This window comes from Hipposideros armiger, unplaced genomic scaffold (genome assembly GCF_001890085.2).
Source record: "Hipposideros armiger isolate ML-2016 unplaced genomic scaffold, ASM189008v1 scaffold_95, whole genome shotgun sequence".
Lineage (NCBI taxonomy): Eukaryota > Metazoa > Chordata > Mammalia > Chiroptera > Hipposideridae > Hipposideros > Hipposideros armiger.
Genome location: NW_017731445.1, coordinates 724,709 through 742,562, shown reverse-complemented (window position 1 = coordinate 742,562; position 17,854 = coordinate 724,709). Strand labels below are relative to the sequence as shown.

General features: G+C 41.0%; 1 protein-coding gene across 3 annotated transcripts in view; it reads right to left on the bottom strand.

Moving 5' to 3' along the window:
* Nucleotides 1-17,293, bottom strand: part of GLIS3 (GLIS family zinc finger 3) — a 433,026-nt gene extending 415,733 nt beyond the window's left edge. Inside the window, exons 1-2 of one of the 3 annotated variants that reach the window (XM_019645913.1) lie at nucleotides 17,013-17,086; nucleotides 3,527-4,013 (exon numbers count right to left, since the gene is read on the bottom strand). In XM_019645913.1, coding sequence (XP_019501458.1) covers nucleotides 3,527-3,914 — 388 coding nt within the window. In that variant the 5' untranslated portion in view covers nucleotides 3,915-4,013; nucleotides 17,013-17,086. Of the gene's footprint in view, nucleotides 1-3,526; nucleotides 4,014-17,012 lie in introns of those variants that run through there. The other 2 variants (XM_019645914.1, XM_019645915.1) reach the window with 2 other exon arrangements.
* Between the last annotated feature and the right edge of the window lie 561 nt (nucleotides 17,294-17,854).

Genomic DNA, 17,854 nt, shown 5'->3' with positions numbered 1-17,854 from the left:
TTAAGTAGTTAGGTATCAACAGCTTAATAGTATTTATGTACTAAAAACATATTAGCTGTTTAGAAAAAATAATACACATAAATTAAAAATAAAAGTATTTTTTATTTCATTCTTAACTACAATTTACTAATGGGATGTGTGTTCCAATCGTACCCTCACCACTTTTCAAACCTTGGAATCACATTGGATACCACCACCTTCATCTCCTATTCCACATGAAGCAGACTGCCTTCCTAATACGAGTGGGCCTCATCCATTCAGTTGAATAACCGAATAGAAGAAAAGTTTGGCCCTACACCAAGTGAAAGAGAATTCTTTCCTGAATGACTGACTGTGAACTGGGTCATTGGCTTTTTCCTACATTTGGACTCAAACTGAAACATCAGTTCTTCCTGGTCTCAGGTCTGCTGGCCTTCAGATAGGAACTACACCATTACCTCTCCAAGTTCAGGCCTTGGAGTTGGACTACAACTAAACCATCAGCTCTCCTGGGTCTCCAGCACACTGATTCCTCCTGCAAATCTTGGGACATGTCAGCCTCCATGATCACATGAGCAAGTGTATCTTTTTATACATGTCTCTTGAGATGGATGGGTGGATGGATGGATGGATGGATGGATGGATGGATGGATGGATACATACATACATACATACATAGACATATAGATGTATCACCTAACGGTTCTGTTTCTCTAGGGAACTCTGAGTAATATGCCTGAGTAATACGCCCACGAAGTCACAGGTTCTTTGGTACCTATCCCTCTGGGTCATGGCACTGTTAATAATCCATGAAAAAGCAATGACAAAGTCAGGGAGAAACGTCAACCTCAAGCTTATCAAGTCACTACCAAGGTTAAAACCCTTCCATAGCTCGCCAGTGTCCTCAAGATAGATCTAAGCTCCTTGGTGTATCATTCATGACCATCTGGCTTCAACTTATTCCTCTCCAGCCTCATCTCTTACCATAGTCTCTGTGCCCCGCAATGTGGAATCAGGTGGAAGTCCATGAAATGCACCATGATCTCTCCCCTTCAGGTTTTGGTATGCTTTTCTGTCGACCCAGAATAAGTTCCAGACAGCCCCCTCACAAGTGTGCGCGCACGCACATACACACAGACACCCACACACAGGACATACACATTGCATGACGACAAGGCTAGCTCCTCATCCTTAGGTGTCGTGCCTAGGAATCTTACTTTCCTCCCAGATCCACTTATCAAGCCCCGGCTGGGAACCCTCCAAATGTTGCAATATCACTCTGAGTATATTCCTATCAGAGCCCTAAATGTGCTTTATATTAACTCCCCATTTATTTTTCTGAATTCAACTCCTTAAGGGCCGCAACTCTGTTTTACTGGCTATTGTATCCTCTGACAGTGGCTCACCCATAATATGTGCTCAATAATAATTTGTTGAGTAAATGATTGGATGAAGTTCAAACAGTCCCAGATCACCATTCTCAACCCGTTTTTGGCTTAGTTTAGCACTGTCAACCTAGATCTGAAAAGGACACATTCAGCCACTCCTGGCACCATCCAGATCACTGATGGTATCCAAGCTCCAAGGCCAGGGGAATAATAACACAGTTGCTCTCAACCCTTTATCCATGATCATGCATGCCCCAACCATGCAGATCCAGAGCAGGCACTGTACGCTTGGAAGCTGAGCAAGGAGCCAGGAAACTGAAAAGGGGAGAATCGGGGAGCTGAAGTACTTTTTTAAAACCATTATTACAATTATAACCACTTCTGATCACCATCAAAGCAATACTCCCAAACTTCTTAGTGGCTGGCAATGCTGAGGTACTTTCTCTCTCTAGACCCTAGTTCCCTTTTCAGTTGATCAACAGCAGCATACAATGCAGGGCTGCTATGAGGAATAACTAGACTATGTATTGGAAAGCACTTAACACAGTGACACATGCTGATTTATGATATAATAAATGCAAGATATTAATATCAAAACCATTATTATTGCCACTCACGATTTCAAACACAAGTATATATAAAAGCAAGCTACAGTTCAAAGCAAGCTACAGTTCACTAGTTAAGCCTGAGCTGAAAGATTTTACTGGACCTCGGCCCCTAAAAATCCAAACACATGAGCTTGACATTGAAGAACTGAGCTTGCCTCACCATGAACATAGCAGCCTGACAATGACAGACCTATTTTGGATGCAGTCCCCAGGGAAAGCCCTTCTTATACTTAATATCAATCGCTCTAAGAAATAAAAAAGCCAAACCTAGATCAAAATAAATCGATAAAAAAGAAAATAAAAAAGCTACACATATATTTAGCTTTTGGGTTTTGTTTTGTTTTAATTTATCCATTTATACCAACTTTTCCATATACAGAAATCACAGACGCTAAAGCGACTTTTTGGTTACTTGCCTGATATAAATCATTCTTCACCATAACTGAGTGAGTTATAAGTTAACTGGGTGAATGGCTATTCACAGGCTGCTAGTAATTTTATTTGGTGGTATAAACACTTAATATAAACATTTAAAACCAAATGCTAAAAATACCTAAAAGAATATATAATTGTGCTATTTTATACAACAAAGCTCTATTTTACATGGGATACATGCTCTTTCTTTTTCTAGCCCAAGCACACATATCATTTGCAATATAATCTCATTAATTCAATACCAATTTCTAGAGAGAGTGTGTCATTCAAATAATTTGCTATTCTTCAACAATCACTCTTTAATTTAAGATATATGATAATTCTGGAGCATGTGAGATCTTGCTTCCCATCAATTGTCATCAGTTTTAGCTTAAATAAACTCTTATAAAAATTAAAAGAATAAAATAAGTAAAATAAAATATATGGTAATTCAAACACTATTGGATTAAAAGTACATTCTCTCTGCATTTCAGATTAGCCAGGTTTTCTAGTTCTCACAAGCACAAAAAATACATCTTTTCATTATTCTCTTCTAACGTTCTTCTCTCTTGTCACTAGCTATATTAGAAAAGTTATAGGTTCTGCTCTTAGAATAATTTTTTATCATTTCTATGTATTAATTCCTCATTTTATTGACTATCAAAATTTCTCCCTTTTTTATCCTTTTCCTGCCAAATCCCACCTTTCTTCTAGCATCCACCTAGCATAATGGCGGTTCCAGACACCCCCTCTCTCTTCCTTGGCCTGCAGAATCTAGCCCACGGTGAGCCAGAGCAGAGCTCTGTGTATCCAGAGGGTAGGATCTTACTAAACTTGATCTTTCCCCTCCGCCACCACCACCACCCTACCTTCTCATTTCTAATTTTTCTGTATTACTTTCTACTCATTTTCACAGTTCCAGGAGATATCACATTTACCACTGTGGCCCCCTGCCCCTCACACATATATACACATCCTCCCAGTTACCGAGCAAGCTACATATCATTATGAGACCATCAACTTTGACCCTGTCATTGAATCATGTATTTTCCATAGGATTCTCTGGGAGAAGGTACTAGGGGGAGAAAAAAAATATATAGTTTCCACTTTTAAAAGATCCCAGAAAGATAATCCTACCTTTCCCAGGATTTGGAGGAAAAGGACTTCCAAACTCCTGCTGCTTTGGCTTTAAAGTGTGTGGCCCTGACATGCCTCCAGCCTGGGTGACCTGGAATCGTGACTTCCCATTGGTGAGCACTTGTCTCCTGGGGCTCAAGGCGGGCAGATGGATGGGGCTCTCAGCCATGTTGCTCTGAGGAACCATCCCTCCTCCTGAGGGCATCTTGAGATGGAGACTGTTAGCAAGGCTTCCAATAGCAGGGCTTGGTGTGCTGCCACAGGACGGGGGGCCAGGAGTCCCCGAGTGGGCTCGGATGGGAGGAATGTGTTGGCCACTGACCATCCCAGGCCCCTGTGGGGGTCCTGATGTCCGTTGGAGATTCATGCTGCATGACCTTCCATTCATTCTGAAAAAACCTGTGGCCAGGATGGTCAAATATCCAAAAGCACTAATGACTCCTTTCAGGCAAAGTCCAATAAGTTATCCATGGTGTGGGTTATTAGCCTGTTCAAAAAAATAAATGCAGGCATTTTTAAAAGTAAAATGGAAAACAAGTTACAGTGAGTTTTCAACCTGTGTAGTATTCATCTCAGGAAGAAAAGAAGCACTCTTAGCAAAATGGCCTTTTCATATAGGTCATCAAATACATGGTTCATTGGCAGGCACTCTCCTCTCCTGCTTTCATGGTCGACACGGATTATGGATCACTGCATTGTATTGTTTGCCACTGAGCCCTTTTCAATACAGGGCTCTTGGCAACTACAACCAATTTACTGATGCCAGCTTGCAAAATGAAACTTATTTTGCTTCCTACAGGATCTGTCCATACTAGTTCACTTTTGCTACAGTGAGTCTTGGGAAACCAAACTGAATTACCTTCATGAGCTGTGAGACCATTGCTTCCAAGTTTTCAACAAACAAACAAATGGCAGATATCACCTCTAAATGAGATTTTGAGGACATTAAACCATCTCTGATTTTCACTCTAAGAGCAAATTTTTCAGTCCCTAGATTCACAAAAGATAAAAACACAAGCCTGGGACTCTCGCAAAGGCTACATATATCCACATATCCAAATATTCACAGCAGCATTAGAATCTTGGTTCCATATTGATCCTGAATTATGGGCGTGGAAATAGAATCAACATCACAATACTCTCACATGCCATTAAGATCCTAGAAAAGGAAAAGTCTGTGAAAAGAAAAAAATGCTTTATGAAAAGTATAAAGAAAGAACAGTTCTTCTAAAGATGAGTAGTTCACCATGTGCTACACATGCTCAATCAACCATAGTTACATGAAGCTTCCATCTGCAACCCCCACCACCCTTTTCCTCAAGGAGCAGAGAAGAACCAAAAGTACTGACATAAACCAAAAGTGTATAGTCAGTGAGGTAGCTAAGTGCCACTACTCCTAATGAATGACAAACACAGTCACAATCTGTATTCTTTGATAGAGACATGACAGTCATGGAAAGGAGCCAAAATTGAACAAACACAGGAAACATAGACTGAGTATAAAGCAATGGTAGCCAGATATCCTCAACTGGATGCTTTCTACTTTTTTCGGTATGACCCACTCAATGTCTTAGACAAGTATTTCCAAATCAATTTCCAAATGAATGGCTCCATCAATCGTCAAGGACAGGATAGCAAAAAGGGAAAACTTTTTTGTGAAGTTTTTTTTTCTTTTATCATTTTAGAAAATCAAAAAAATTTAATTTTCAAGTCAAGCACTCGCTGCGCCTTCTGCAAAGTTGACTATGTGTGCCCGTATGTTAAAGAACTTCAAAAATTACTAACAATATAAAATTTGGAATGTTTCCTTCATCTTCACCAATTCTCTATTTTATTAAGAATTCTATCAGTCTGTGAAATTTAATACTGCCATGCCACCTAGTTCTCAGAAGCACACCTAGGTCTGTTCCTGCCCTTCCCTTCACTATAGCTCCCAAGAATGGGCAAATAAATCAGGTTTATCCAAACATGCATCATTTAAGTTTCTTTATGGAATAATAAGAAATGAACCCTGGTATCAGACAGTTGTAAGTTTTGTTTTGTTTTGTTTTGTTTTACATTGGAAAAATTCCAATGCCTTTTCTGTTGTGTCAATTTAGAAGAACTCCAGTATATTACCAGTTGGCCTGTTGATTTACTGGTTGATTGTGGGTAAGAATCATTTAATGTCTGTGCTTTGCCAGGTTATATTGCCCATCTATTCTCCACTCTGATAAAACAGTGTTTTCTGAGCACCCTGCACACTGCACCCTGCAGAAGAAAGCACTTAACTCAGTACCAACCAAACAGAGAAGGCAAAATAAATATGTTGTATTGGCAATTTGTTGAAAATGAGGAACTATCCAACATGACTGGAAATATGAGTCACTAAGACCATGGTCCAAGTGACAAGTATCTGCAAATTTGTAGGCTATGCCCATTTCCAAGTTTTTAAAAATAAGAGAGTCATTCTTGGCAGCAAGATCATATACAAAAAGGAATTATCATAAAAAATCTGGATAAAAACACATAAGTAGGTACTTAGCATTAGACTAGATCATTAGTAAGGTAAGTTGGTGAGAAGGGAAAATAATTAAAGCACTGAGAACTTAATTATCAGACACTCATACCTGCCTGACAGACTGGATATTTATTTTATTTTTATTTTTTTACAAACCGTACTCATGTATTAAATAGCTTTAGGTTGAAAATAAAAACAACAAAACTGTACTTAAATTTTATTACTAAAAAAGCAACAGCCATAAATTAAAACGATTAATATCATAAAAGAAAAACCAATAGGTCAATGGCATGTGAGCTGAGAAAAAGCAGTCTCAAGACAAAAATAAAATAAATTATATGTGAAAGTATGCCTAATAATTCAGTTTTCACATTAATCATGCCAACAGATTTGTCAAACATTAGATACCAAAATTTAAACATCAATTTTGTCTATTCATATTATATAATATTTTATACACTTTTTAGCTAGGCCATATAATCATGTATAATTCTAAGTTTACGTGGTAACAAAAAAGGAATTAATTGCTAACTTTTAAGAAAGACATCCTCATTGAGTCAGAGTGAAAAGAGCACCCAATTAGAAGTCAGGACACCTTAGTTCTACTGCTGGCCAATCATTTATAACTTCTCTGGACTTACAGTTTTCATCAATAAAATGAAGAATTGGTGATAATCATGAGTCTCTTGAAATTCTGTTCTTTCAGATAATTAAGATAAGGAAGCTTATCAAAAATACCCATTTACTATGATCAAGGATAAATATGTAGACCTTATACCTGTGGCACTTAAATCAAGGGAATTGGGGAGACATGGAAGCAAAAATAGTAATCTCTACCCACTCCATTAAAGCAAGAGCTCACAGGAGGCTCTCATGCCAGCAACGTGCTGAAAGACAACACTTACCTTAAGAAATGATTATTAGGATTAAATTTTCCTACACTTTGTCAAAAAGTAAAATCACAACTAATCAGTATCAAAACCTAACTGGGAGGGTTCCACTGGAAGAGCAAGTATTTAAAAACTTAAGTTATTTTCTCTGTCCTCCATCCAACTACTCTACCCTACCCCATGGTATCAAAAAATAGAAAAAAAGGAAAAGCAAGGAACATCCAGACATACAAATTTGGAGTACTTAAGATCTGACATATTGATACATTTAGATTTTTAATACTCCATTGGTTCAAACAATAAAAATATTCATTCTGCTATATGAGTCAACATGGGTTAATAAATCTTTCCTTTTGACCACTTTCAAACTCTTAAAAAAACCCTCCTGTAAATCAGGTCAGAGAGGAAATTACTTAACTCCTTGGGAAACTAAGGCACAAAGCCATTTCACAATTTCTCTAATTTTCTGAAAAACCTAGGACTTTAATCAAACTACAAAAATCATGACTCTACCTTCTCCCCAAGGCTCAGGCACTGTTTCTCATAGATTAAAAGATTAAACAAACAAAAAGCAATGTTAACTCATCCATTGAAGAAAATTCCAAAAACACGAGCTCTGTAATGCCTATTTACAGCCAAAAGCCCTTTCTGAGTAAATATCATTAATAAACTCATCTAGAGTCATAATTCATCTGATGAGCCAGTTAATTATTAATTTTCATACATCATTTCATTTCCTTAGGCTACATTTAGCCTTTGTTACATTTTCCATTCCTTATGCCACAAGCATTTCTTACCCTGCATAGAAAACCTGATAATGAGGCACAAAATACTGGTCAGCAAACAAACTGCTCCTGAGCTGGCTTCTTATATGTCTACGCCACCTAAAATAGAGCTTTTATTGATTCTTTTCTTTTTTTCCCTTTGGGTTAATGAATGTATAATTTCATTAACATCGCCTTTTTAACATCAATGCCTTGATCATTAATAGGCCCATGCAAGTCCCATGGGCTTTTCTAGTTACAGCTTTTGTAGCCAGAAGAATATAGAAATGAAAAGCTTATTGATAGGTAATATAAGTTATTCTCAGGCACGGCTGCAGTGTGAAGCACATTTTGCAATTCAGTCAAGGACAGATAGAGCTGAATGTTCTTAGATCCCAGGAGTTCATTTTAATAAGCAGAATGTACCTTGTCCTAACACAGGTGACTGATTCCTCAGAAAAGATTGTATAAACAAAAACCAATCGTGTAAGTCATTTTATTGGCAACAATATAAACACAGCTATATTAGATGTCACCAATAAATCAAAATTATTCTTGTCTGCAATTTTAACAAGAGGAAAGTGCAAACATGAGCCTGTGAAGCTGGAGGATATTATAGAGGAAATGCATTGGGTATGTACAATATCTTTTCTCTAAATTGAAAAGGAGGGTACTATATTATGATAACGTAGCCCACAACAAAGCATAGTCGATCATTTCTGTGGTTTCATAACTTTATTCAGTGAAACTGACAGATTCACAGACTTTAAAATAGAAATTACACAGAAACAGGGCTGGGATAATTCCATATTATTGGGATGGGAGCAGAAACTTAGGGAGGTTACACCTGGTAACTAATCCATATAGACTATACAGACATTTGGACATCCCCACGGTCTAATGTTGGTAATTCTAAGACTATTAACATACTCATTTTGAAAAATAAGATGTACAAATATTACTCAAGCAATATAATCACCAATAAGATGAAATCAAAAAGAGAAATTACTCTTTCTAAAGCTGGTTTAGTTTTGAGTTGTGCCAATTAAAAACATGAAGACATTAGTGTTCCCTTCAGAGACTCAAGATCATCCTTCCAAAGACCACTCATAAAAGATAATATAATGAACATTATGAATCCCATCTAATAGAATCCCTGATTTTGTTTTATCTGTGGATTTCGACCCTTAACTATCTAATTAAGAGATACATACATTTTAACTTTTTTATTTTTATATTTCATAAAATTTTCTCAAAAATGAAAATAATCTTCCTTAAATTTACAGAATAAGATATCTGGCATCGCCCTTTTAAATTTAAATTAGTGGCTATGATATGCAAAATATGGGTAGCAAATATGGACAGAACACAGAGGAAAAGAAGAGAAGATGAGGAACAGGGGACAGAAGGAAGAAGGGGAGGGGAAGCAGGAATTTATTCTCTAGTTAATCAATCCTAAATTAAAAATCAGAAGCAGCATTGAGAACCTTATATGCATTGCTAGTAATTACAGAATTCTAGAAGAAATTTAGAACCTTCAGGAAAATACTGCTGGAGGGCAATATTAAAAGTTCAATAACCTCTCTTAGAATCTACTTTCCACACTTCAGTGCATCTATACAACTCTCATATTCCCCAAGCTTACTAAATGTCACTACTGTTAGTAGTAATTACCTACAAGTATTTCATTTACTTTGCCTCAGTCATTAACTCATCAATGAGTACAGAAAGTTCTAGAAAACTGTGACCCTACAGAAAATGGCAAGGGAGAGGGATATAATTAGGGATTTCCTTGGTGAGCTATAAGAAATCACACGAAATGAGAATGACTTGGAACCAAAATGAGTTTTAAGACAAACATAGATGCCTTGGCCCATGCACTAGCCAAGTTGAATATGGGCCATAAGTTCCTAGATCCATGTTTAACAAAGTACTCTTTCTAAAGCCGTGTTTTTCAAACTAGTTGCAATCCTTTGGTGGGCCCTGAAATCAATTATTTAATGGTGAAAGAATTTTTTAATGAAATAGAACCAACTAGAATAAAACATAAGCTATCAATGTGCATCAAATGTATTTATGGGGCCGGCCAAGTGGCGCGATGGTTAAGAGCTGGATTGGGACGCCAGAGGGCCGCGGTTTGGATCCCATATATGAGGGCGAGTGACACTGCCTTCTACAGCTAAGATGCTGAACAACAGCTCAACTTGGAGCTGGGCTGCTGTGAGTCGCTGGCGACGGTGTAGGCTGCAGTCCCTGCTGCAGTGGGTTGCCATGGGCTACCATGTGTAGCCAGCAGCCAGTGTGAGTGGCCAGCAGCCACTGTGAACAGCTGTCCAGAAGCTAACGACTGATCTGCCTCACTCGGGAAGAGAGCAATGATGGTGCCAACTTGGGCCAGTGAAGCAACGTCCTCCACAGCTAGACTGAAGAACAAAAGCACAGCAACTTGTCTGTTCCCCTTCCCCCAATTTCCCAGTGCTGTTTCCATCCCCTAATTCCCCAATAAAAATCTTAAAAAAAAAATGTATTTATGGTTAAGTATTATTTTATTTCAATTATTTGTGGGTATACATGTCTGTATATCTATATGCATACCATGTGTTCTGGATAAGATGGAAAATTTATGGTGGGTTACAGTAAAAAAAGCCACCATTATAAAAGCATTTGGACTATCTGCCTGCCCAGGTACCCATCAAGAACAGCTATAGATATAGACAGAGTTGAACAGCCAAAAACGTAAAACAAATACCAAAATATTGCTGTAATGAAGAAAAGATCTAAGTGTTCAACATTTTTAGCTTTCTGAAAAATAAGGATTAAATAATACAAAGCTACATTCCTACCACTGTTATCTTTCACTTTGCCGTTTACTTTGTGTGTGTGTGTGTGTGTGTGTGTGTGTGTGTGTGTGTGTGTGTGTGTGTGTGTATATATATATATATATATATATCAATTGATCAGCTATGCTCTATAAGTACTACTTAACTAACAGAATCCCGATCAAAATGACAGACAATTTTCGATCTCCTCCCATGCAGAGGGTAGATGACCTTCCCTGGAAAAAAACTTCACTCTTACAAGGGGGAAAAGTTTAAATTAACACATAACTGCCTTTGAGAACAGAGTTTTTCAAAATGTGTTCTTAATATGAGTTAACCATCAGATCCTATGAAGAGGAATTTGAAATGGAAAAATGAACACATTCCCTATGATGTCACTGCTGAATTAATTACCTGAATTTCAGAGTGAACACCACATGGCCATGGTTTGAGACACAAAGGCTTCTTCAGAAATGTAAAAGAAAAGTAACTAGCTGGAGATTTTCTTTAAAAAAAAATCCATCCTCACACAAGGAGATACACAGGTAGTAAAATATGGTAAATTAAAAGCATATTGTCATTTAGTGAGTATAATTACTCAGCCCGTTTAAATAGCTATTTGCAAAGCTAAAAATAACAATCTGTTCAAAAAGGTAATAAACATCTACCTATGGAAGATTCTAGAAACAAATTCAAGTTATCACTCATTAAACCAAATATTCAAGTATAATAAAGTGTCCCTATCAGATATGTAACTGAGTGATTTTGTTCCTTCAGTGTAGTTACTGCTTAAAAGTGACCAATGTTAATTAACTATTTTTAGCTGTTGGTAGACAGAAGTTTTATACAAGTTAAATAATGTTCATTGACATCACTGCAGAAGTATGAACATCCACAACAATGACTAGGCCCTTAACCAACATGATAACATATTTATTAAAAAAAAAAAACCCTACATGAATGACTCAGTCAAGTTACAGACAGAAGTGGAATCTATTGGTCATGCTGAAAAGGTTGGGAAAACATTAATCCATTTCTTCACACACAAGAATAACAAGAATTCATAGGTAGCCCTGGCATCTGGTTAGGTTTGTGTGTACAGTATTCAGCAGACCTAAAAATGAAACTTCATAGATCTGGCTCAGAATTTCAGGAATAACTGATGCTCAGAAAGTCTGATCTCTTTATCAAGGAGCCTAGGACAGAGTCTGATCTGATGCTGTAGCTCTGTCTGCCCATCTGCAGTTCAGCAAGACTTACTGAACCTGAAGGAATGTACAATTGTTCCTGTCCTTGGCCTTGAAGAGATCACATCAGGCAAGAATGGGCCCACCAGCTTTCTTCATTTCAAGTCTACTCTCAACTACTTAGAGCCTCCATGATTCCAGTTTTACCGACAAATTTCCTGATTTTGTTCCCAAAGTGGAACATATTGTAGTTGGATCCTTGTGTCTGTTCATCCTACAAATTGACTTAGAATCTACCTGGAAGGACTTTCCCCCCCAAACACACTTCTTTTGCCCTCTTTTTCCCTACATCCAGATCCTATTCAACCTCCAGGCCCACCCCAAATACCTACCTTAGGCCTTCCCTGATCCTATCCTCTCTTAATATATGTCTCTGATCTGTAAAAAAATGATGAGAATTACACTATCGTACCTAGTTCATAGCGTTACAGAATATTAAATGAGATAAATGTTAACTATTTTACTATACATACCTCTCTTTTAACATTCATAACTTTCTCTATTGCCTTATAGTTATTTGCCTGTCTTTCATCTTCTGTCTAAATTCTAACTTCATTAAGTTTTGGGGCTATGTATAATTTATCTTTGAACATTCCCCAGCGCTTATATATACATAGATTGTTTTATATTACACCTATATATTTATTTATATTTTTTACACTACATGCATCATACATATAGATTTTCCTACATTTATATATTCACATATATTTATATTTATGTTTATACTATACTGTTCATTTATATTCAAAAAGATGGTAAAAATAAAATATGTAATTATATACTTATATATTTGTATCCTATATTTGTCATTTATTGCCTGAATAAATATAGTATAATTCAGGTATGGCCATACAATCATGAATCCTACACTCTGTGTCTTGGGGAACCAGTTTAATTACAGTTGCATGTTTTCTAGTCTATTCCTCCTAATCTATTCCTTTCTCTATCAGGAGAAAGCTGCATAAAAACTCTATTCCAGTGTTCTGCGTGGGGCACATTATTCTTGCCTTTATCTTGGCGTACTCATGAACAGTGAGAAATCCTAGCGAAAAGTCACAAAACAAATCGTCATTTCAGTACTAAGACCAGGCACTTCTTTTGTCAGTCCGAATAGAGGGAGTGCCAAATGCATTGTGGGTTGTCATGGTGGAGGTTGCTTCTCAGCCAGCTCCTTGCTCACCCTAAGCTGCCTTCACACTATATACATTTCACTCATGTATGTTCAGGCTCTCTAATCAGACCGTCATTAGGACAGAAAATAGGGCTTCGGTTTCATTAGTGTCCAAATGATCTGACCTACTAAAAGGCTGTTATGTCAGAGAAAGAAGCCAGATCCAAGAGTATATGTGCTGAATTATTCCAATTACATAAGGTATTTTAAAAACAGGCAAAATTAATATATGCGTTAGAAGTCAAGGCAGTGGTTACTCTGGGGGAATGCAGTGCCTGGGAGGAAATAATAAAGACATTTCTGGGTGTTGGTAATGTTTTATTTCTTGATCCAGATGCTAGTTATATAGTTGTGTTCAGCCTGTGAAAATTCATCAAGCTTAAGATATGTTGCACCCTTTTGTATTGATATTTTACTTTACCTCAATATAAATATTTGGGTTTCATGTCAACTGTCTGAAGTAAATGGGAAAGTAGGAAAACTTAGAATTTGGGCATCTTTTAATCAAACTTCATGTTAGTTTCATTTTAAAGATTTTGTTACATGTCTCATCCTCCGGGAATAAGGCACGTCTTTATTGCACAGATTTCCTGTGTGCCACTTATTTTATTTTATTTTACTTTATTTTCAGTCCTGATTGAGTCTATGAGCCAACCAAACTTAATAAAAAGTTAGAGTTAAATCCTGTACTTCCACCGTCTTTCTACTATGCTCTACAGAATATAATTACAGAAACACAGAAAATGACTTCGCCAGGGAAGAGAATGTTCATGGGAGGCCACTTCCTGAATTATCTCCTTCAAGAAGTACTTCTTCTATATTATGAAATAATTACAAATTAACATTCCAACTCCAAAGATCAATAACTACAATATGAGAGGGACAACAGTAGAAAGTATGTCCTCATGTTTAATTTACTAGCAGGAAAGAATACTCAGAGGAAAAAAAAAAGAATGAGAACACTGAGGTCTATTTGAAAATGATGGAAAGACCACTTTCTGCCATATAAGTGAAGGCAGGGCTGGTACAAAACATTAATTTGCTATTATTTAACGTCCCCACCCTGATTATGTTGGCTCAATAGGAATGTCACCCACTAGGTGGACCCTGGAGTTCATCCAAAAAAGAAGTTGCTTTTCCTATCTGAAATAATCATCACTTCCTCCCAAGCAAACCAACTGACCCCAGGTTTCAATCTCTGACAAACCGATTCCTATTAAGGAACTTGAATGGAATCAAGGGTCAGAGAAAAGATGCGCTCTCAAAACTGGCCTAAGGTGAACCAAAGAGAGAGGGAGTTATAGCAGCAATTAGATTTAACTACTCATACTCAAGGGCTGCTGAGCCCTCTGAGCAACAAAGGAAAGCAATTCAACTACCAATAAGGAAAGGCATTTCAAAAATAACTAGAAAAGAAATGCCTACTACTCTTCCTTTCAAAGGTAGTGTTAGGGGCTTTTAGGGCTACTCTAGCTGAAGAAAACAACTGGTGAAAACATGTAACTACTGCAATGTATTTAAAGGCGATCCTTAAACTTCAGCGTGTTCCCAATTACAAAAATAGCATACAATTTTACACACTCCTGTCTCTAAATGGCTTCAAACTTTTCCCCAACAACCTTCATTGCAACCTTTTTCTGCAAACCTTTGCAGGTTGCACCTGTTTCACCCATCACCACTGGAAGCAAATTTGGTGAAGGGAGAAGAGAAAGAATGGGGAGATTTAAACTAACACAAATCAATTTTATACCAAAAAAAAAAAAAGTTTCTCAGTTTAGTGTAAAAAGGGAGGCCTGGTGGGGAACACTGTAGAGGGGGAACAGGCAGCGAGGGAGAAACAGACATCTGGAGAACTCCTAAGGCAGAAATCCTGACTCATCAAGGCTTTCAGAAGGAACAGAAGGAGACCGCATTTGTCTTGAGTTCACCTTCTTCAGGCCAATAAATGCTCTCCGAATTGAGACTCGGAAACTTGAGTGTTTGTCCTGTGTTTGTGACAACTGACTGTGAGGCCTTGGGTATAACCCTTGAGAGTCTAGTTCTCGGTTTCCTCATCCACAGGTGATCGCCAAGGAAGGCCCTGTCTAGCTTTCACAGTCTATATTTGAGACTTCCAGTTCTCATAACCCAAACGGAATTGGCCCACTGGGGGGAGCTGCAGAACATCCCTCTTCTCAAACTCCAGGACCCGCGGGCCCAAACTTTGGGAGATGCTGATGTCCTGGAAGTAGGTAGGGAGAGCGTGCAAAGCCCTCCTCTCTATAAAAAGGGGGACACAATTGCAGAGTCCAGTCCTGCGATTCCGGAAGTACCCTCCACCCTCTATCCCCCTGCCCCGGGTTTAGAAGCTCCAGGGATGAGGGCTGAGCTGATGCCTGCCGGGGAAGCTTATCAGGGGGTGAGGAATACAGAGCAGAGGGCCGCGGGCCTCTCTGCCAGGGGAAGGGCTGTCGATCGGGAGAGGTGCTGAGGACCCGCAGGGGAGGGAGAGGCGCATGGGACAGGGCAGGAGGAGGGAAACCCTTATCAGTTCCTGATCGTCCTAGCTTGGCCTGCAGGGGTCAGAGACCCGCGCCCCCTAGGCTCTCTGGCACGGAGCGAGGGGCGTGTCCGGGGACGCGCTGCTAAGACCCCGTCAACTCCCCGGTCGCCTGGGCCCCTAACCCTCAGCGCCGTCTGCATACAAGCTCAGGAAGACAAAACAAACTAGTGCCGGCTTCCTGTTGTGCAACCCAGTCCTGAGTAAGTCGGGGCCGAAAGGGCGCCACCGCCGGGAAGCCCAGGCAGCGGGGACCAGCGGGCTGCCAGACACTGCCAGAGCCCGAATCTCGAGGGAGTCGGGGCCCAGCTCACCGCTCCCAGGAGCGCATGACCACCGCGCCGCACCGACCGTGCGGGCCTGGAGCCCTCACTGAGCTAGTGTCCTAACCCTCAGGTATCCTTTCACTTCTTGCCTCCCAAATATCCCCCCAAACAAGTCGAGGGCACGACCCATGAAGCCAGAAACGACCTCTCCCAAAGTTTCTCCCAACAGGTACCTAATTGAATCATCCATAGGATGACAAATCCGTCAGGGCCAAGTTTTCCAGACACTTGGGTGACTTCCTCATCCCTGAGGTGACTTGTCAGCTCCAGTGAGTAACTTGGAAGTATCGCTCCGGGCAAGGTGTGTGTGTGTCTAGGAGGGAACCGGGCTGCTCACTCACGCTTTCCGGAAGGCTGCCCGGCAGACTTCAAAATACACACGGGGTCATTTATAGGGACTGGAGACATGAGCAGGACGAAGTCCCTGAAACTGAGACATTTCCCAAACAGTGCTGACATTCTGTCGGGCCGCATACAAATGTAAACTCTAGGTGACGAACTCGGTGGGGAGGATGAGCATCTGAATGTGTCTGCGCATTTTGCGGCGTGGGAGGTAATAGTTATAGACCTGGAGGCTGTGGGTCACGGACTCATCCCTGCGACACGTTCAAGTACCCCCGACCCAAGGATCACCCGGAGCAATGGGGACATCGGCTGCAGAGAGCCACAAGCATAGGAGACAGCCTTCCTGGAGCTCCACAAACACGTGGAACTGGAAGACAACTACAGCCCCGTGTGCGCGCGAGAGACCTCACGTCACCCCATCAATTCCCACTTCGAAGAGTCCCTTCAGTGAGGACTCATGGGTGTCGTGCACGACCATGCCCGTGCGTCCTGTGACTTGCCCTGATCTTGTAGCCCTCTGCCCCACGTAGTTCAAAAGAAAAACCAAAAACAAAACCTCTTCCTAATTAAAGAAACTTTAAAACCTTGTTGATTTCCTTCCCCTCCTCCTCTACACAGGTTGCTCTCAGGCAACTGACAAGAACACAGCTTGGTTCCTAATTGAGGGTCGCTATCGACCTCAGTCAATAAACATCTTTTAGAGAATCTGGGGGTGGGGGTGCGGGGGTCCCTAAACCCGCGGGAACGCCACCGGCTCCGCGTGGAAAACTATTTCTAATCCCTAGTTTGTGTCTCTGAGTGTTAACTACCCCCCACACTCTCAAGCACCCTGTTTCTTCCCGTCTCTCGCATGCGAGCAAAGTTCCTATGGCATCCACTTACCAGGTAACCGGGATTTCCACAACAAAGCCGGCGTGCGGGTCCCTTCCCCCGGCCAGCCTGGGCGAGTGACAGCGGGCGGCCAGCGCTGGCGAGCAGAAGCTGGGGGCTCCAGCCCTTCAGCGCGCTCCACGGGTTCTGCCTCCTTCGGAAATGAAAACTCCCATCCAAGCCCGGGGACGGAGCGCGGAAACCCGGCCCAAGTGCCGTGTGTGCGCGCGCGTGTACGAGGGCAGCAGCGGCAGGGGGAGGCGGAGGCAGAAGGGGGTTGGCTGGACCCTCGGCATCAGCTCATTCTCTCGCCCCCCCACCCCACCCCCCACACACAAACACATGCAAATAATGTTTTAAAAAGTTGAGTTTCGACTTTGTGCCTCGCTTGTCCTGCTCATCCTCCCCCTAGGCCGAGGGATGTGTCTGTGGGGGCAGCCCGGGAGGCTGGCTAATTGCTTTCGGCGGGTTCCGTCGGTGAAGCGCTGGTGCGAGCCTGGACGGCTTAGGCGGCGCGGGGAGGGGCTGCGCTGGTGCCCGTGCGCGCCTCGCTCTGGGCTGCCCGGGCAGCGCTGTGTGGACGCGGCCGCAGGGAGAGGGGAAGGAGGGAGGGTGGGAGGAGGCCGAGCGAGGAGTGTGGATGTTAGTGTGGCTGTGAGGGCCGGCCTGCAGCCAGCTGCTTCCTGAGTGTGAGCGCCGGAGGGGGCGGGGGAGGGGGTGGGGGCGGGCTCGCTGGTCACTAGGCTGGCCAATTCGAAGGCCGAACTTGTGTCTCCCTCTCGACGTGCACTCCTAACCGTGCGCCAAGGAGTCGAGGAACTCCAGAACCGGGTAACAGCAGGGAGACACTTTGC